Below are 22,337 nucleotides of genomic sequence, written 5' to 3' on the forward strand. Positions count from 1 at the left end.
GCTGCTCGCTCGTCCCCTCCCCTTTCCTGGCCTGCATGCTCGGATAAGGGTTTGGTATGGATTTTGGGGGGTACTCCACTCCATACCAGACCCGAAGAGCCTGGTTTGGAACCTGGGGGGACCCCCACACCGTTTTTTTCCCCCATTTTGGTGTGGAGTTCCCCCTCAAGATTCTCACAGCGCAAGTCGCACCGCAAGTTGGATCATCCTGATCCGACTTGCGGTGCGCCGTCCATTCAAATCAATAGGCTCCCATAGGGAACCATTGATTTTGAATGGAAGAAAAAAAAAACGTATAACGTTGCTTAACGCACGTTAAGCAGCGTTATTCAGCCTTTACCAGCGTCAGACATTTTTACAGCTTGACGCTGCAGCTCCAGAACGCACTGGTCCTGGGGTTTTTTTTGCAGCTATTAAACGCCTTTGCCACTTGGAGCTCCTAAAAGCTCTATGTGTGTATGAGGCCATAGAGTAACATGGATGGGCGTTCTGCAGCTGCAAAAAAAAAAAAAAAAAAACGTCTGACGCTACTAACAGCAGCTGCAAAAATGTCCTGTGTGCATGGGGCCTTAAGAGTACAGGTTATTTTAAGTTTAAGGAAAAAAAAAAAAACGAATACTGAAAATGTTCTCTTTCGAATATGCCAGAGTACAAAATAAAAACAGAAAAAAAAAATACAAAGTTCAATATGTATTAAAAGTAACCCAAAGGACCAGGGTCTGTTGTCTATAAAAAGTGAATGCCTCTTGGTTGTTTTAAGCACCAACAATTTATCTTTTAATGAAGATTTTATTATAAGGTCTAATATAAAATATATAATAACGGTACAGCTCCATAATCTCAAAAGCTATTGTGCAGGTCCCATTCCCTGTTGCATCTTCTTCATAAGTTCCTCATCTTGCATTGACAGCTCAGTGAGTTTCTTGCCCATCCGCTCGTGAATATCCATGTACTTTGAGACACAGCGGTCCAGACAAACACTCTCTCCTTTAGACAGTTCTGGCTCCTTATAGTGAGGAGGAACGCACTTTTTGTGACAGGCTCCAGTCATTCTAGAGGAAAAAAAAAAAAGATAATACATAAGGAAAGCCTTTTCCATCACTAAAAATATAAATTGTATTGCATTAACCACTTGCCAACTGCCCCACACAGATTTACTACAGCAAAGCGGCTCAGCTCCGCATAATCACGTAGATTAACGTGATTATGTGTGCGTGGTTTTCAGTGATTAGACACAGTGGGAGCCAGACCACAGGAGGGGCGGGCTCGATCACCGCCGGCCTCCTGCAATCTTCGCCTAGAATGACAGAAGAGCCGCCTGCCTATGTAAACAAAGCAGGCGACTCTTCTGTCAGAGAGGCAGGGAAAGATCCCTCTCTGCCTCGGCCCAACTCATTCCCCACAGTTTAGTAAGAACAAAAGGGAACACATTTAACCCCTTGATCACCCCCAGTGTTAACCCCTTCCCTGCCAGTGCCATTTATACAGTAACCGTGCATATTATTTAGCACGGATTACTGTATTGTCACTGGTGTCCAAAAAATTTCAGTTAGGTGTCCGATCTTTCCGCCGCAATCATGATAAAAATCATTGATCGCTGCCATTACTAAAAAAAAAAAAAGTCCATAAATCTATCCCGTAATTTGTAAACGCTATAATTTTCACACAAACCTTTTTGGGATTTTTTTTTAACCAAAAATATGTAGCAGAATACAAAAAGGCATAAACTGATAAAAAAAAAAAAATTTGATTTTATACATTGTTTCATTGGGAATGTTATATAGCATAAGTAAGAAAGTGTAGCGCAATCATATAAAATTACATATTACAACAATATATAAAAGCTGGTGCATCCAAGTCCACTTGTAAGGAGAAAAAAAATCTCCAGTAAATCACATAACAGGTGAGTGCAAGATCTTCAATACAAGAACTCCACTAAGTAAAGTGCAGGGATAGATGTAAAGAAAGTCCTTCCGTAGGTTCAGGAAGCAGAGACCAAGGTGCTAATGACAAATTCATGCAATGAATATTTTACCTGCTCATATCATCACACCACAAAGGCATTCTCTGCCTCTCACCTTCAAACACAGACCCCCACAGGGTCAGACAGCATTGAACCAGGTATCATGATAATAAGACTCTTCATCCACTAGGGAGAACTATCCCGAACCTCTTCCTCAGTAAGCATATGCAGGGCAAAGGACAGAGACCCCGTTAGGTACTATATCTGGACCCTCAGGTACTATATCTGGACCCTCAGGTACTATATCTGGACCCTCTGTTCTGCAGAAAACCTATAATATATTGCCTACCTAAAGTGCACAAGAATTTAGAGAATCCCCCAGGTCGCCCAATTGTGAACGGGATTGATTCCGTTTCAGCTAGATTAGGACAATACATTGATTTTTTTTTTCTTCAACCTGTGGTACAGAAAACCAAATCTTACCTTAAGGATACAAAACATATTATACAAATATTGAACACCATATCAAGTTCACCAGCTAGTATAATGGTCCCGGCTGATGTCGGATCATTGTACACCATTATTGGTCATACAGATGCCCTGGAGGCCGTTAAATGGTCTCTATCAAACTCAGAACTTTCCAGAAGGAACAAGAGGTTTCTGTAAAGAAGTTGAACTTCTGTTTAAGTACGAACTACTTCTGGTACAGTCATCGATATTACTTGGACCAGAGGCGTAACAATGGAGGCTAGGTTCGCTCCCAGTGTGGCCAATTTATTTATGGCCCACTGGGAGGAGGATATTGTTTTTCGTGATCCGCCCCCTCAGTTGACCTGCTATAGGCGGTATATCGATGACTTGTTTATGGTCTGGGAGAGACACATGAGTAGCCTCCAGGTGTTCAATCTTTTTGACATTGTTCATTTTGTTCATGTTCTCACCTGGAATATAGAAAAAGAGAAAATTGTGTTTTTAGATCAAGAGATTTAGGAGGAAGGCCAGTTCAAGACACGTAATTATTTCAAACCGACAGATCGTAATGATTACATCCCACTAGATAGCTGTCACCACAGGTTGTGTAATAGCTCCCGAGGGCAGTTGATGCATCTTAGACGCAACTGCACCTCAGATGTGGATTTTGCTTCACAATCTGGGGTATTGGCAGACAGATTTTTGGAAAAGGGTTATCAACAGGGGGATGTTCGTAAAGAATTTGATATAGTTGGAAGGATCAGAGAATCCCTATTGAATAAGGAGAAAGTAGAAAGACAATACCGATTTTCGTATTGTTCTGGATTACAATATCCATCAAAAAGTAGAAATATTGGGCTATTCTCAGACAGGATAAGATCTTGGGCCCGTCTTTATTTGACTACCCTAAATTTGTGTACGACTCTAAATTCCTCTGAGTGGCTCTGAAAATAAAAAAAAAAAACACTGGTTTTTGTACTTACCGCAAAATCCTTTTCTCTGAAGTTCATTGACAGATGCATTTCCGTATCTTCTTTAGACCATTGGGTTATGCTCCTCCCATCAGGAATAGGACACTAGGCAGGAAAAAGATTTACTGCGCCTATGGGGTTGTCCCTGTAGGCATAACCCCACTAAAAAACCCATTTCACTCACAAGTAGAGGGGTGGGTGCTGCCTCTGTCAATGAACTAAAGAGAAAAGGATTTTACGGTAAGTACAAAAATCCAGTTCTCTATCATTCATGGACAGACGCAGCTCCATATCTTCTTAGACCATTGTGACGCCTCAAAGCAGTATATGCAGGAGGGGTGGGAAAAAAAAAAGCGCAAAGAATGTAATTCCCCAAAGGCTAAAATTAGCCAACCAGGTAACATGGAGCTCAACCAGGAACTGGAGCTCACCTGGAAAACATACACCCTCAAAGAGAACAAAAAAAAAATGTTCTCTGCTAAACAGCAGCCTGCAAAACCTTGTGGCCAAAAGAGACAGACATTCAAAGATGCCAACACATCCACTTTGTGCATACGTTCACAAAATTCTACAGACTACCAAGTTGCCGCCTTGCAAACTTGCATCGCTGACGCCTGATGGCAAAAAGCCCAAGAGGCACTCAGCACCCTAGTAGAATGCACCTTCACGGGGGAAAGGAGGAACCTGGCCCTTCAGTAAATAAGCCTTAACAACCGTCTACCTGATCCATCTGGATATGGTCGCAGCAGACGCAGCCAATCCTTTACGAGGTCCCTCAGTAAGGACAAAAAGAGCATCCGATTTTATAGAAGACTCAGTGGCCGCCAGGTAAAGACTGATCGCCCAAACCACTTTCAAAAGAATGCAAGGCAATTTCCTTGGGAGGCTTGGGCCAAAAGTGAAGGCAGCACAATGTCTTCATTCAAATGGAAATCAGAAACCACCTTAGGAAGAAAAGACTGATTGGTCGGAGTACCACCTTATCCTTGTGGATCACCAAATCAGGTGAGAGGCAGAACAACGCTGCCAATCCAGACTGATAGCCACTAAAAAAGCAACCTTCTGAGAAAATGAAAGCAGAGAAATTTCCCGACTGTTCTCAAAATTAGGCTTTTGAAGGACAGATAATACCAAATTCAGATCCCATTGAGGTGGGGGGGGGATCTTCTCGGGGGAGCCATATGGTGCATTCCCTGAATGAAAGTGCAAATCAAGGCATGCGTGGCTAACGGGCGTTGGAAATATATAGCCAAAGCAGACACTTGGCCTTTGATAGTGTCCAAAGCCAACCGCTGTTAAACCCCTTTTTGCAGAAAGGCCAAAACCCTAGCTACTGAGGTTGCACCTTCAACGATTCACACCATGAAATGTACGATTTCCATGTACGATAATAGATCTGCCTGGAGGTCGACTTCCTGGCATTCAGTAGTGTAGGAGTCACTGAGTCAGAAAGACCTCTATCTCTCAACACTTGGCTTTCAATAGCCATGCCGTTAAAGCCAGCGAATGTAAAGCAGGATGGAAGATCGGCCCTTGAGACAGCAGATCTTCCCTGAGAGGAAGTCTCCAAGGAGCATTAGCGACCAACCTTACCAGGTCTGCGTATCAATACCAGCAAGGCTAGTCTGGGGCCACCGGAATCCCTTCCACCTCTATCCTGCATAGAAGCCTCAGCAGGAGCTTCAGCGGAGGAAAAACATAAAGCAGCCGATACCGACCCCAAGGAGCCACCAGTGCCTCTGTGGCGTCAGAGGATCCCAAGACCTGGCTACGAACCTCTGAACCTTCCTGTTGAGATGAGAAACAAACAGATAGACTTCGGGAGTCCCCCACCGGACACATAGGAGATGAAAACACCTCTGGGTGTAGTGACCATTCCCCATGATCGAACACCTGACGACTCAGGTAATCTGATTACCAGTTTTCCACATCTGGGATGTGTACAGCAGAGAGGACTGGAACAAACTCTACCACCCAAGCCAGAATCTCGGCCACCTCCATGGCCGCCAAGACAGTCTTGGTGCCCCCCCCCTCCCCCGATGATTGATGTAAGGTGGCATTTTACGATTGAAATCCGAACCGGACAATCTCACAGACGAGTCTTGCATTGGCTCAAAGCTTTATTGCTCTGAGCTCCAAAACATTGATCGGTAGTTTTGACTCTTCCACTGTCCAGGTTCCCAGGGCAGAGCTTTCCCAGCACCCCGTCCCAGCCTGACAAGCTGGTGTCCGTGGTCACCACCATTAAAAACGGCAGGAAAAACTTGACCTGGCATAGTGCTGGTGACTAAAGCCACCACAACAGAGCAGACTTTGTGTTGTGGCTCAATTGAAAAAATAGTCGAGGACTTCAGATCCTTGTTCTATTTGACAAGAATCTCCCCTTGTTAAGGTCTCTTGAGGAACTGAGCAAATGGAACTGCTACGAAGGTTGATATCAGACCCAAGACCTGCATGCAAATCTGCAGAGAGGACAGATTGTTTGGCAACAGCAACAGAATCGCACCCCCTGAAACTTCTGCAGCTTGTCCAGGTTAACCACTTAACGACCGGCGCACGACGATCTACGTCGGCACTCAGCCCCGGCCAGGCAAACTGACGTAGGCCTACGTCAGCACTTTTTGCCGGCCCTGTGCGCGCTCCCGCGCCCCGCCGCCGCCGCCGATGACTCGATTGGGTTCAGAACCGATCAGTCATCAGGTCCAGGCCAATCATTTTTGGTCTGGACCTGTTGATCGGTCCTGCCCAATCAGATCATCCTCTAAGCCTGTGAAATGTAAACACAGGCTTAGAGGAGATGTGCCCTCCCCTCACAACGGTCTTTTTGGATCCAGCGTGAGAGGAGAGCACTTCTAACTGTGAGTAATTGCACCAAGCACACCACACACAGCTAGATAGGCACATTTCACCCCCGATCGCCCCCCCAATTAACCCCTACAGCACCTGACACAACACACACTATATACAGCATATAGCATTTACCTATATACCTGTATAAGTGTGATTTGTGAACAGGTGTAGCACTTGCGACCCCCCCTTTTCCACTCAAATTACCCCCACCCCCCCCCTAATAAAGATTTAACCCACTGATCCCCCCTGAACCCCCCCTGATCACCGCCGTTAACCCCTACACCCTCTGTCACATCAGCACTAATACAAACGCAATATACAGTATTTTTGTATTTTTGTATTAGTGTCATTGTGATCAGAATTAGCGCAGGAGACTAAGTTTCTGTCCCAAGAAGGTTTAGGGTCCCCACCACCCGCCCAATAAAGATTTAACCACCTGACCCCCCCCTGATCACCCCTACACCCCCTGCCATAACACACACCGTATACAGTATATAGCATTTTGCTATATATCCGTATAAGTGTGATTTGTGGTCAGGTCTAGCGCTTGCGACCCCCCTTTTTCCACTTGAATTACCCGCCACCCCCCCCTAATAAAGATTTGAGCCCCTGATCCCCCCTGATCCCCTCCTGATCACCGTTAGTTAACCCCTACACCCTCTGTCACATCAGCACTAATACAAACGTAATATACTGTGTTTTTGTATTTTTGTATTAGTGTGATTGTGATCAGAATTAGCGCAGGCGACTAAGTTTGTGTCCCAAGGAGGTTTAGGGTCCCCCCCACCCGCCCAATAAAGATTTAATCCCCTGATCCCCCCCTGATCACCCCTACACCCCCTGCCACAACGCACACTGTATACAGTATATAGCATTTTCTATATACCCGTATAAGTGTGACTTGTGACCAGGTTTAGCGCTTGCCACCGTTCCTTTTATCCTTAGGATACCCGCCAGCCCCTTCCAATAAAGATTTAAACCCCTGATCCCCCCCTGATCACATCCCGTTAACCCCTACACCCTCTGTCACATTAGCACTAATACACACATAATATACTGATTTTACTGTATTTTGTATTAGTGTCATTGTGACTTGAGGTTGCACTAGCTAGCTAGTTTCTTTCCCAAAGGAGGTTTAGGGTCCCCGCCACCCCCCCCCCCCCAGATCCCCAGCGCATAGTTTAGAAATAACCCCTTGATTGCCACACACACACGCACGCACGCACATACACTTCCATTTCTAGTATAGTGTTTGAACAGATCAATATCTGATCTGATCAGAACTATACTAGCGCCCCCATAGTTTAGGGTTCCCAAAACGCAGTGTTTGCAAGGTCAGCACTGATTCCTGCCAGCACCTGCGTTTAACCCTTTCACCCAGGTAAGTGTAGTAATCAATAGATTACTGTCACTTACAAAAAAACACAAGACACAAAACCGCTGTGTTAGCAGAGTCAGGCCTGATCCCTGCTAGCATTAGCAGTTTTTTTGGTAGCGCTTGAAATAGTCTTCGACAACCAGGTGCTTTTATTACCTGTGAGTCGCATCACTGTACGGGTAAATTTAGTTACCAAAATGTCTAAACGTTCGTACAGTGATGAAGCTATTTACAGTATAATGACCATGTCAGGTTAGAGCGATGGGGAAGCCTCACCGGCAGAATCAGGGTCAGTATACGAACCAAATGACAGCAGCGGCTCCCTGACAGATAGCTCCGACGACAGATGGGTCCCTGTTAGACCCAGGCGTACCCGACCCCATTCTGGAGTTGTTGAGATGCAGGAATCGCAGGGTGCTCGTATGGAGCAGAGTGTGGTTACTAGTGCCGCTCATCCTTCTGGCGACCTGGCAAGCGCCAGCGGCCTAGTACACCCTGGACCTAGTACAACCAGCACTGCAGTAAGACCTGGTGACGTGGCGAGTCCCCTAAGTGCAGTTGAAGCTGGTGCGGTGGCTAGCACAAGTAGTGGCCCGCAGCCACCGCGTATTCGAAGACAGGCCCGTAGAGCCCATAGTGCCCTCCCTGATGCGCTGGCATTTCCTAATTGGCAACCCACTGATACTACAGCGCCAGTACTTCCCCCATTCACCGCCCAACCTGGAATCCACGTGGAGACAGCTGGTTTTACGCCCCTGAACTTTTATGAGCTGTTCTTCACGGAAGATCTTTTCAGATCTATTGTGGATCAATCAAATTTATATGCACAACAGTTCATCGCCGCCAACCCAAATTCGCCCCTTGCCAGACCATTCGGCTGGAAACCTTTAACGGTTTCCGAATTTAAGATCTTTCTGGGCCTTTCCATCCACATGGGCATAACTAAACAGAGTGAATTGCGGCTATATTGGTCCACTAGCCCACTTCACCATATGCGCATGTACTCTGCCTCCATGTCCAGGGCGAGATGTGAGCAAATTCTGCGATTTATGCATTTCAGCGACAATGAAATCTGTCGTCCTCGGGGAGACCCTGCATACGATCGGCTCCACAAAATTCGGCCCCTCATAGACCACTTCAATCAGCGGTTTGCAGCCTTGTTTACCCCCGAACAAGTTGTCTGCGTTGACGAGTCCCTGATTAAATTTACTGGCCGCCTTGCTATGAAACAGTACCTCCCCAGCAAGCGTGCCAGATACGGGGTCAAACTGTATAAATTGTGTGACAGGGCCACAGGCTATACAGTTAGTTTCCGGGTCTATGAGGGAAAAGATAGCACTGTGGAGCCCCCCAACTGCCCAGACTACATAGGGAGCAGCGGTAAGATCGTTTGGGACTTGGTGTCACCCTTATCCGGAAAGGGGTACCATTTGTACGTGGACAACTTTTATACAAGCGTGCCACTATTTAGTCACCTGCTCGAATTACAAATTGGCGCATGTGGCACCGTGCGACCTAATCGCCGGGGCTTCCCCCAACGGCTTGTAGATTCCCGTCTTAGTCGGGGGGCGAGAGCCTGCTTGAAAACGGACAAATTGCTTGCGGTGAAGTGGAAGGATACACGGGATGTTTATGTTCTGTCCTCCCTTCACGCAGACACGACAATCCAAATCACTACGGCAACTGGCGTTGTGGAGAAACCCCTCTGTGTCCACGAATATAACCTTAACATGGGAGGGGTGGACCTTAACGACCATATTTTGGCGCCGTATTTAGTTGCCCGTAAAGCCAGATGCTGGTACAAAAAAGTGTCTGTTTACCTTTTCCAATTGGCGATGCTGAACGCCTTTGTCCTATACAGGGCGTCAGGACGAACTGGATCTTTCCGGGAATTCCAGGAAGAGATCATCCTTGCCTACCTGTACCCAGGAGGCATGCCTGCCCAACTTCCCCTTCCAGATGCAGTGAGCCGGCTGCATGAGAGGCATTTTTCTTATGTCCTCCCGAGTACCCCTACCCAAAGATGGCCCCAAAGAAGATGTCGTGTCTGTAGCAGGCGCGGATTTAGGCGTGACACCAGTTATTATTGTCCCAAATGTCCTGACCAACCTGGTCTCTGCATCGGGGAATGTTTTGAGCGCTACCATACACTAGTGGAGTATTCGTGTAGGGTACAGCACGACACAGTGTAGGGCACACAAACACAGGGTCTCGAAGGATGTTGGATGTCCATGGACATTTTGAGAGACCCAAGCTGGAAGAGAAGATCGCAGAAGATCGCAGTCCCAAATCAAGACATGAAGAAACAGTTAGAAAGAAAAATAAAAGGATCCAAAAACTGTTGTTGTGTCAGTCATTTTATATGTCCTTCTACTCTTCTTACTGTACATTTAAATGTCCTTTGTTTGTTTTTTCATTCTTTTGTGACCTGTTTCTCTTGCAGGTACTCGTCGGCTACCACGCATTGATTTTATATATTCTGACACAAACAGTGTTTGCGCTCAGCATATATGGATACCTTTGCTGATAGCAGCTGTGGTGATTTTCTGATTTCAGCACTGCAGTTAAAATCCTATTTTGGTATACGTGGATAGTGCCGTGTATACCCATCATTAAATTCAGTGGGTGGTTGTTTGGGCGGTTAATGATGAGAATCCAAAAACTTTTGTTGTTGTCAGTCATTTTATATGTCCTACTCTTCCTAATGTACTTTTTTTTAATGTACTTTGTTTTTTCATTCTTTTGTGACCTGTTTCTCTTGCAGGTACTCGTCGGCTACCACGCATTGATTTTATATATTCTGACACAAACAGCGTTTGCGCTCAGCATATATGGATACCTTTGCTGATAGCAGCTGTGGTGATTTTCTGATTTCAGCACTGCAGTTAAAATCCTATTTTGGTATACATGGATAGTGTCGTGTATACCCATCATTAAATTCAGTGGGTGGTTGTTTGGGCGGTTAATGATGAGTAATACTACGCATTATTCCTGTGCTGATTTCTGATAGGTTCTCTTTTTTTCCGTTCAGCCCACAGGCTGCATGAAAAAAAAAAAAAACCTATATGCCAAACAAGGACTAGCAATGTACTGGTACGTTGCTGGACTTTGAGTGGTTATACCAGGATGATGCCTGCAGATTTAGGCATCATCTTGGTATCGTTTTTTACAGCCAGCGGTCGGCTTACATGTAAAAGCAATCCTAGCAGGTAATTGGCCGCTAGACTGCTTTTACATGCAGTGGGAGGGGCCTCCCCCCCCCCACCGCTGCCTTCCGCAGCCTTCCGTGGTTTTTCTCGGGCTCTCCTGTCCCACCGGTTAACCCGAGAGTGCAGCCGGTGGTTCAGTTATCTAACCATAGAGCTAATTGAAGATTAGAATGGCTCCAATCATCTCTATGGCCTAAGATGCCGGAGGCTACGAGCATTTCATGACTTCTTTTTCGCCAGAAATAAACAGGGCCATTGGGAAATTGGGAAAGTATTTTATCACACCAATTTTGGCGTGGTCAGAAGCATTAAGGTCAGAGGAGAGATCTAGAGTATAAAAGACCCCAATTTTTTAAAAAAAGAGTACCTGTCACTACAGATTGCTATCATAGGGGATATCTAAATTCACTGTGATAGCAATAAAAATGATTTAAAAAAAAAAAGAAATTAAAGGAAAGGTGTCAAAATAACATAAAAGAGCAAAAAAAAAAAAAAAAATTGAGCCCCTTTCCCCCGTGCTTGCGCGCAATGGCACACGCAAGCGTTGGTCTAGTGTCATATGTAAACCACAATTTCAGCATGCATGTGAGGTATCGCCGCAATCGCCAGATCGAGTGCAGTAATTCTTGCAGTAGACCTCCTCTGTAAGTCTAAAGTGGTAACCTGTAGAGACTTTTAAAGGTTTTTAAAAATGTACGTACGTTTTTGCCGCTACGCAGGTGTGCGCAATTTTTAAAGCATGTCATGTCAGGTGTCTATGAACTCGGCATAAGATCATCTTTTAAATTTTACCAAACAAATTGGAATTATATAGTGTATTTGTGCAATAAATTTAAAAAAAATGTATTTTTTTCGCAAAAATTGCGTTTGGAAAATCTGTGCGCAAATACCGTGTGACAAAAAAATTTGCAACATCCACCATTTTATTCTATAGGGCCTCTGCTTTAAAGAAATATATAATGTTTGGGGGTTCAAAGTAATTTTCTAGTAAAAAAAAAATATTTTTTCATGTAAACAAAAAGGCACAGAAAAGGCTTGGTTTTCAAGTGGTTAGAAGAGTGGGTGATGTGTGGCTAAGATTGAGCGTAAAATGCCGGGACTGTTCAAACACCCCCCAAATGACCCCTTTTTGAAAAGTAGACACCCAAAGCCATTTGCTGAGAGGCATGGGGAGTCCATGGAATATTTTATATTTTGCTACAAGTGTCGGGAAAATTATTATTTCTTTTTTTTTTGTTGTTTTTTTACAGAAAGTTGTCACTAAATGATATATTGCTCACACATGCCATGTGTATATGTGAAATGACACCCCAAAATACATTCTGCTGCTTCTCCTGAGTACAGGGATACCCCATGTGTGAGACTTTTTGGCAGCCTAGCTGTGTACGTGCCCCCGAAAACCAATCCACATCTTCAGGTTTTCTAATGGCGTAAATTGCTGATTTTACCCCTGACTACCCGTCACAGTTTCAGAGGCCCTGAAATTTCAAGATAGCACAAAACCCCCCCAAATTACCCCATTTTGCAAAGTAGACACTCCAAGCTATTGGCTGAGAAGCATGGGGAGTCCATGGAATGGTTTATATTTTGCCACAAGTTTTGGGAAAATAATTTTTTTTTATTTTTATTTTTTTTTTTTTTTTTACACAAAGTTGTCAGTAAATGATATAATGCTCACCTATGCCATGGGTATATGTGAAATGACACCCCAAAATACATTCTGCTGCTTATCCTGAGTACAGGGATACCCCATGTGTGAAACTTTTTTGCAGTCTAGCCGAGTACAGGACCCCGAAAACCAACCTCCACTTTCAGGCTTTCCAAGGGCGTAAATTGTTGATTTCACTCCTGACTACCTATCACAGTTTCGGAGGCCCTAAAATTCTAAGATAGCACAAAACCCCCCCAAATGACCCCATTTTGGAAAGTAGACACCCCAAGCTGTTTGCTGAGAGGCATGGTGAGTCCATGGAATATTTTATATTTTGCTACAAGTTCCGGGAAATATATATATATATATATATTTTTTTTTTTTTACACAAAGCTGTCAGTAAATGATATATTGCTCACACATGCCATGGGTATATGTGAAATGACACCCCAAAATACATTCTGCTGCTTCTCCTGAGTACAGGGATACCCCATGTGTGAGACTTTTTTGCAGTCTAGCCGAGTACAGGACCCCGAAAACCAACCTCCACTTTCAGGCTTTCCAAGGGCGTAAATTGTTGATTTCACTCCTGACTACCTATCACAGTTTCGGAGGCCCTAAAATTCTAAGATAGCACAAAACCCCCCCAAATGACCCCATTTTGGAAAGTAGACACCCTGAGCTATTTGCAGAGAGGCATGTTGAGTGTTTTGCAGATCTCACTTTTTGTCACAAAGTTTTGGAAATTGAAAAAAGAGGGAAAAAAATGCATTTTCCTGTTTTTTCTTCATTTTCCAAAAAAAATGAGAGCTGCAAAATACTCACCATGCCTCTCAGCAAATAGATTGGAGTGTCTACTTTGCAAAATGGGGTCATTTGGGGGGGTTTTGTGCCATCTTGGCCTTTTATGGACTTCAAAAGTGTGATAGGTAGTAAGGAGTGAGATCAACAATTTACGCCCTTAGAAAGCCAGAAGGTGCAGATTGGTTTTCCGGGTCCTGTACGCGGCTAGACTGCAAAAAAGTCTCACACATGGGGTATCCCTGTACTCAGGAGAAGCAGCAGAATGTATTTTGGGGTGTCATTTCACATATACCCATGGCATGTGTGAGCAATATATCATTTACTGACAACTTTGTGTAAAAAAAAAATATATTATATATATATATATATATATATATATATATATATATATATATATATATATTTCCCGGAACTTGTGGCAAAATATAAAATATTCCATGGACTCACCATGCCTCTCAGCAAATAGCTTGGGGTGTCTACTTTCCAAAATGGGGTCATTTGGGGGGGTTTTGTGCTATCTTAGAATTTTAGGGCCTCCAAAACTGTGACAGGTAATGCAGAGGTGACATGAACAATTTACTCCATTAGAAAACCTGAGTGTGTTGATTGGTTTTCGCGGTCCTGTACACAGCTAGGCTCCCAAAAAGTCTCACACATGGGGCATCCCCATACTCAGGAGAAGCGGCAGAATGTATTTTGGGGTGTCATTCCACATATACCAATGTCATGTGTGAGAAATTTATCTTTTAGTGACAACGTTGTGTAAAAAAAAAAAATTAAAAAAAAAAATTGTAATTTTCCCGAAACTTGTGGCAAAATATAAAATATTCCATGGACTCACCATGCCTCTCAGCAAACAGCTTGGGGTGTCTACTTTCCAAAATGGGGTCATTTGGGGGGGGGGGTTTTGTGGTATCTTGACATTTCAGGGCCTCCTAAACCGTTATAGGTAGTGAGAAAATGCAATGAAAAATGTACACCCTTTGAAATTCTGATGGTGGCGATTTGTTTTCGGGCTCCCGTACACAGCTACGCTCCCAAAAAGTCTCACATATGTGGTATCCCTGTACTCAGGAGAAGCAGCAGAATATATTTTGGGGTGTAATTACACATATACCCATGGCATGTGTGAGCAATATATCATTTCAATGACAACTTTGTGTAAAAAAAAAAAAAAAGTGGTAGTTTGGGGGGGGTTTGTACTGCCCCGCCATTTTAGCACTTCATGAAATGAGATAGGCAGTCAGAAATTAAAGCTTCGTAAATTTCAGTATTTACACCATAGTTTGTAGACGCTTTAACTTTTGCGCAAACCAATAAAAATACGCTCATTGATTTTTTTTTTGTCAAAGACATGTAGCTAAATATATTTTGGCCAAAAAAAATGACATAAATTGAGTATATTGGATATTTTTTAAAAGACAAAGTTGAAAATGTCATTTTTTTGCAAAATTTTCGCTCTTTTTTTATTAATATCGCAAAAAATAAAAAGCGCAGAGGTGATCAAATACCACCAAAAGAAAGCTCTGTTTGTGGCAAAAAAAGGACGTAAATTTCGTTTAGGTACAGCATTGCATGACCGCGCAATTATCAGTTAAATTCACGAAGTGCCAAGTTGAAAAAAGGGGTCTGGTCCTTTAGCAGCCAAATCCTCCGGGGCTTAAGTGGTTAAGAAAGACACTCGCCAAAGCGGAATCCAGAGTCAGGTACAGATAATCCAGTCTCAATGAAGGTATCAGAGCAGATTTCTTGAAATGGATATTCCACCTGAACTCTTGCAGGGTTCTGACAGTGATCGACAGATTGCCCAACAGAGCTGAAGGAGAGTCCGCTCTCAATAGGTGATCGTCCAGATACCCAAGTACCACAATCCCCTGTTGGCGCAGCAATGCCAACACCAGGGCCAGTACCTTGGTAAAACCCCTGGGGGTGGAGGCGAGACCAAAGGGTATCGTCACAAATTGATAATGCTCCTCTGCTATGGCAAAAGCGAAGAAACCGCTGATGCACAGCATAGATAAGGATGTGTAGATATGCGTCCTTGATATCTATGGAGGCCAAGAAGTCTCCCTGGTGTAGGGACGCAATTACCGTGCTGATGGATTCCATCTGAAACTTCTGTGCCCGCACGAAGCGGTTCAGAGCCTTGAGATCCAGGATTCGACGCACCTTGCCCTCTTTTCTGGGCACAGCAAACAGGTTTTATTAAAACCCTTGAAAGTTACTGAGAGGGAACCGGCAGAACCACTCTTTGTGCAAGCAGATCTTATACCGCCTCTTGTAGATCCCTTAACCGGTCTGGAGATAAATGAAGATGGGACGGGAAGAACCTATCCGATGGTCGAGACCGTAATACGATCTTGTACCCTGATTGGATCAGTTCATGAACCCATTTGTTCTGAATCAAGGAAGTCCATGGTTCTGGAAGGAAGCAAAGATGTCGTTCCCCCACCCCCTCCCCTCCACCCCAGAAGCGGATTGGTCGGTCTTTGATTTACCTGACCATGGCTTCTTGGAACCCCCAGAAGACCTGATTGGCTTTCCTTTTTCCTGGGACTCGGAGGTACGAAAAGCCACCTATGAGCAGTAAAGGAAGACCCCCGTCTGACGTGGTGCCTTGCCCTTAGAGGATTGAGGGAGGAGAAAAGAGAAAAGTAGAGTACTCTTCCCACCCGTAAGACCTTTGATCAGTTCACCTGGAGAGGATCCAAAGAACCTCTCTCTCCGGTAAAGAAAAGATCAGTCAAGGCCTTCTTGGAATTCTGGTCCGCCAATCAGCTTTTTAGGCACACCATGCGTCTAATGGCAATCCCCACTGCAGACACCCTGGCCAATAGGGGAGGGGGTTGCATCACACATGAACACAAGGGCTTGAGCCATCTGGTCCAGGAGTTCAATCAGTGCCGGGGGGGGGGAGCGATTTAGATTCCACCTTCTGTTTAGAGGCCACTTCTGTGTACAACACTTCACTTTTAGCCTCCCTAGTCACACTGGCCCCCCTCACTACACATCGAATCAGGCCCCGACCCCTTCAACCTTGGCAAACAGATAACACTAGAAGTCTGAAAAAGTATAGCCGTGCTCTTGAGCGCCTGTGGCAAAAGACTAGGTCTCAGATAGATTTCCACCAATATAAATCTGCCCTACATAAATACAATTCCAGTCTCCACACCGCCAAGCCGACCTATTTTATCACTCTCGTTAACAATTTGTCATCCCACCCCCGGCAACTTTTCGCTACATTTAATTCTCTACTCCATCCTCCACTACCTCCTCCCACTGACTCACTCACTGCCCAGGAAATTGCCAACCATTTTAAACAGAAGATCGATACAATTCATGAGGAAATCACTGCTGTTCAGATACAGAAAATGGGATAGAGAAAGATGGGGCTTTGCGGGCCAGTGGGAGTAGAAGGGTCACACACAAAACCAGCTTATATAAAACATTTTACATTTTATTGAATTTAGAAATAAAAAACATTGGCAATCATGCACATGTTCACAAGGACAAAACACATAGAAAAAATTCCTATAAAATCAATCGATAAGAGTCATTAAACATAGAAATACATCCCATAAGGGAAAAACCAAAAGCCTGTGTAGGATGGAAGATAGGTCTCAGGGTGGAAAGCGGTCAATGTAGGTCCCCAGCAAGCCGACGCATTTCGCTCAAGGCTTCCTCCAGGCCTGAGAGACCATAACAGACCGGTATTTCCTTTTTAAAGACTCAGGAGGTGGCGAGTTGTAGCGACACATATTTACTGTTCTATCAGTCCCTCAATATTCATATATAGCCTCCGTATTGTACATATATTCACATGTTTGTCTAAGCTTAAGTGTCCAGCCTCTCAATCACCGCAAGAGCAACGCTTTTTATGCTAGAGAGGCAACGTATTCTGGCTTGATAGCCAAAATTCTCCAATATATCCAACTATTTTAGGAGTACGGTGGTTACCAGCACTAGTAGCTGCACTTCATATATCCACCCATAGTTTCCTTCTCTCTTTGCGGACCCAATGGGGTAATCGTTTGGTATACACGTAAAGATATACAATCGTTACAGCCTATTTATAGTACACAAGTGGCTTCAGGCAGGAAAGGACAACGCCACATCATCCTATTTCGGGAAGGTGGAGAGGACCCGTTCCCTCGCAAATGATACGTTCACCCTCTGGCCCTATTCTACGCTCTCTAACCCACATCTTCAATCTCTCCCTCTCTTCTGGCATCTTCCCCAACTCTCTAAAACATGCACTAGTCAGCCCCATACTTAAAAAGCCCTCACTGGACCCAACCGATCCTAACAACCTACGCCCTATTTCCCTGCTCCCCTTTTTATCCAAACTCCTTAAACGTCTGGTCTACAACCGACTGTGCGACCACCTTGCTGAGAATAGCCTCCTTGATCCCTTTCAGTCTGGATTTCGGCCTCAACACTCCACTGAAACTGCTCTCCTAAAACTGACAAACTATCTACTAATTGCCAAAACCAATAGACACTGCTCCGTACTCTTACTCCTGGACCTTTCTGCTGCCTTTGATACGGTTGACCATCCCCTCCTCCTCAAAAAACTCTATGCCTTTGGTCTCCGTGACTGTACTCTTCACTGGTTATCTTCCTACTTATCCAACCGCACCTTTAGCGTTACTTACAATTTACAACTTACAGTAAGAGCGTGGAGGAACCCCGAGGGAATCACACCACGCGATACAAGACTTCCACGTGCGATGATAGATCTTTCTAGAAGTCACTTTCCTCGCTTTAAGCAGAGTAGGAATAACTGAAGCAGACAAACCCCTGTCCTTCAGCACCTGGTTCTCAACAGCCAAGCCGTCAAAGCCAGCGACCGTAAAGCAGGATGGATGATCAGCCCCTGAGACAGCAGATCCTCCCTGAGAGGAAGTCGCCAAGGAGCGTCCGCGACCAGCCTGACCAAGTCGGCGTACCAGGCCCGACGAGGCCTGTCCGGAGCCACAAGAATGACTGGAATTCCTTCCGCCTCTATCCTGCGAAGAAGTTTCGGCAGCAACTTGAGAGGAGGAAAGACATACAGTAGCTGATATATTAAAAAAGAATAGCGCACACGTGCAAAAGAAATGACTATCAAATATGGAGACAATCCATAAATAAAAATGGGGATTTAGTCCCACCATATGGCCATATCGTGCTCAAGCCCACCACTGCGTCAAAGTACCCTATTATCAGTGGGTCCTACACTATCCATAAAAAAGGGGTGAATCCAGGCCTCTCTAACCCTTGGAGACAACACTCCTTGCTGGGATAGATGTGCTAATGCACTACAAAGGACTCCTCCTATATCTACTTGATAGTGGACTCTGATAGAGTACAGGTGTGTGTGGGGTGCTCAACCTCAGAAGTCTGGTCAGACCGAATACATAATAAACAAGCAAAAAATTGGGGGAGCAAACCCTGAACATGTATATCTAAAGCCGGTGCAGCTATGGACCAAGCGACATGTATATTAAAAAAGAATAGCGACTTCTGAGGTTGAGCACCCCACCCCCCACACACACCTGTACTCTATCAGAGTCCACTATCAAGTAGATATAGGAGGAGTCCTTTGTAGTGCATTAGCACATCTATCCCAGCAAGGAGTGTTGTCTCCAAGGGTTAGAGAGGCTGGATTCACCCCTTTTTTATGGATAGTGTAGGACCCACTGATAATGGGGTACTTTGACGCAGTGGTGGGCTTGAGCAAGATATGGCCATATGGTGGGACTAAATCCCCATTTTTATTTATGGATTGTCTCCATATTTGATAGTCATTTCTTTTGCACGTGTGCGCTATTCTTTTTTAATATACATGTCGCTTGGTCCATAGCTGCACCGGCTTTAGATATACATGTTCAGGGTTTGCTCCCCCAATTTTTTGCTTGTTTATACAGCAGCTGATACTGCCCCCACCGGGCAACCAGCGTGTCTGTGGCGTCCGCCAGAGGATCGCGGGAGCGGGCTACAAACCTCTGCACTTTCCTGTTGAGCACAACTGGTAAAACACCTCTGGATGAAGAGACCATTCCCCTTGATCCAAGGTCTGACGGCTGAGAAAATCCGCCTGCCAATTTTCCACGCCCGGAATGTGAACCGCGGAGAGAGCTGGAACAAAACGTTCCACCCAACGAAGGATGCCGACCACTTCCACGGCCGCCAGAACACTCTTAGTGCCCCCCCGGTGATTGGCATAAGCCACAGCCGTGGCATTGTCCGACTGAATCTGAACCGGGCAGCCCCGAAGACGCTCGGTCCAGTGAACCAGGCAAAGCCTGATCGTTCTCAGTTCCAACACATTTATCGGCAACCTGGATTCTTCCAGGGACCAGAGCCCCTGAGCAGAAAGCCTGCCGAGAACCCTCCCCACCCAGATAGACTGGCATCCGTGGTGACAATCGTCCAATAGATCGGAAGAAATTACTTCCCCTGACTGAGCATCGGAGACCGAAGCCACCAAACCAGGGACTTTCTGGTCCGCTCGCTCAGCCGGATCCGATTGTCCAGGGAATCGGGATTCCGGTTCCATTTGAGAAGAATCTCCTTTTGGAGAGTCCTCGTATGAAACTGAGCAAAAGGTTCTGCCTCGAAAAACGCCACCATCAGTCCCAGAACCCTCATGCAGGTCCGAAGGGACGGCCAGTTGGCGGACGGTAACCGCTGAGTCGCCGACTGTATCTTCTGGAGTTTCTCCGCAGGGAGAAACACCTTGGCCAAGGACGCATCCAAAGTCAGGCCCAGATAGTCCAGTCTCGGGGATCGGGGGGGAGAGACACCACAGGTGGGGGGTGCACAGGGGAACAGAGGGGAACCCAGGTAAATGGGGGTCCGACCGTCCCAGGGAGGGACCCGCATCCACCCCAGAGTCAGCCATGAGGAGAAAAAAGGGGGGAAACATTTACTCACTATACCAGGAACAGAGCGGGCGCCACTCCAGACAAAAACCCTCGCCGCTCAGTGGGGGGGGGGGGGGGGTGTCGGCCAAAAGGGACGCTGCGACTCGGCGGGACGTTTAACCCGCGGGTCAGTCCCCGTCCAGTGGGACCAGGTCACGGCCGACCCAGCGCGGAGCTAGAGCCTGCACGCGCTCGTAGGCCGGCTGGGGTGACCACTGGATCTCAACATCCAGCCCGTCGCCCAGATCCAGGATAATTACTTGTAGATCTCACAGAAACAATTCGGAGAAAAAAGCTAGCTAAAAAAAAAAAAAAAGATTTATCTAAAAAAACTTGCCAGGACCAGAGGTCCCAGCAAGGAACTTGGGTCCTTACTCCTGACTAGGCAGAAAAAAAAAACTGACATCCAAAGCAGGCAGAGAGAGGGTATACCCCCTGGGACTACCCATAGGTGTAGCCAGAACTTTTTTTCTGCTTAGTGTCCTACTCCTGTAGGGGGCAGTAATACCCTACGGATATCAAGATATGGCATCTGCTTCTGTCAATGAGCGACAGAGAAAACTGGATTTGTTTCTTACTGTAAAATCCTTTTCTCTGATGTTCATTGACAAACACAGCTCCATATCTTCTTTGACCCTTGGGTTATGCTGCCCTCCTTAGGAGTAGGACACTAGGTGGAAAAAGAGTTAAAAAAGTTTGACTACGCCCATAGAGCAGTGCCAAGGGGTATACTCCCATTTCCTGCTCTAGCTCTTCAGTTTTATAACAAGCCGTGTCAGAAGACCAAAAGCTCCAACTCAGAGGGGTAGGTGCAGCGTCCGTCAATAAAGAAAAAGGATTTTACGGTAAGACAAAAATCCAGTTCTCTTTTGTTCATTGACAGACACAGCTACGTATCTTTGACCCTTGGGACGTCCCAAAGCAGTTTCAATAGGAGGGGTGGGAAGAACAATCAAGCAATAAACGGAATTTTTGTAAAATCTTACCGTAAAATTCCTTTCTCCGAGTCCTTCGACAGTCGCCGCCCACTCATACGGTCTTCACTAATGGGGTATTGACTTCCTCTCCTTAGGAGTAGCTAGGCAAAAGACTTGTTAAAACAAATGCATTTACATAGACACACCCATGGGGGCTGTCCCACTAGTCCAATACCCCTCCTGCAATAGCCATCCCAAGTTTGGTAGCAAGCAGTTAAGTGTACAAGAACCCCAAAAGAGGGGCGGGGGCGGCGACTGTCGGAGGACTGTCGGAGGACAAAAATTCAGTTTTCTCTTACGTCCTCCGACAGTCGCCACCCACTCATACAGTCTTCACTAATGGGGATGTCCCAAAGCAGTGTAGACATGAGGGGTGGGAAACGCAACCATCAGAAAAGGCAACGCAGTACCCATATCAGAGAAAGGAACCTTACATGAACAGCAAGGGAACCTTCTGGGCAACAAAAAAGCTCAACAAGAGCAACAACACAGGAAAGCAAAAACCAACGGGGCAAAACAACCCCAACAGCCAGGGACCCACACAAAACAAGGGTCCCCAATGGCACTGCCGCACAGAGAACTTTGCGGCCAAAGGAGGCATCTGCTGATGCCAGAACATCAATTTTGTAGAATTTTGAAAAGGTGTGCACCGACGACCAAGTCGCAGCCTTGCACACCTGGACCACCGAGGCCTGATGCCGAAAGGCCCAGGACGTACTGACCGACCTGGTAGAGTGCGCCTTGACAGGGAAGGGCGGAACCCGCTCCTTCAACGAATAGGCCTGGACAATTGTCTGTCTGATCCATTTTGAAATGGTCGCAGCAGACACAGCCATACCCTTCCGAGGTCCCTCAGGAAGGACAAAGAGAGAATCCGATTTACGAAAGGATTCAGTCGATGACAGATAAACCATGATCGCCCTGACAACATCCAAAGGAATGCAAGGCAATCTCTTTAGGATGCTTAGGATTCGCACAAAGCGAAGGCAAAACAATGTCCTCATTAAGGTGAAAATCCGAAACCACCTTTGGAAGAAAGGACAGGTTAGGTCGCAAGACCACCTTGTCCCTATGAACCACCAGGTAAGGGGAGCGGCAAGACAACGCCGCCAGTTCCGACACTCTGTGAGCCGAAGTGATCGCCACCAGAAAGGC

At 45.6% G+C, this 22,337-nt stretch overlaps 1 protein-coding gene across 1 annotated transcript in view; it reads right to left on the reverse strand.

Annotated features, from left to right (window-relative positions):
• Positions 1-739: 739 nt before the first annotated feature.
• The window catches only part of TIMM10 (translocase of inner mitochondrial membrane 10), a 35,252-nt gene continuing 13,654 nt past the window's right edge, over positions 740-22,337 (reverse strand). The window contains exon 2 of the mRNA XM_082267580.1: positions 740-1,052. Within this exon, the coding sequence (XP_082123706.1) occupies positions 848-1,052 (205 nt within the window). The 3' untranslated portion in view covers positions 740-847. The remainder of the gene's footprint in view (positions 1,053-22,337) is intronic.

This window comes from Pelophylax lessonae, assembly GCF_965119305.1.
Source record: "Pelophylax lessonae genome assembly, chromosome: 9".
NCBI classification, from domain to species: Eukaryota; Metazoa; Chordata; class Amphibia; order Anura; family Ranidae; genus Pelophylax; species Pelophylax lessonae.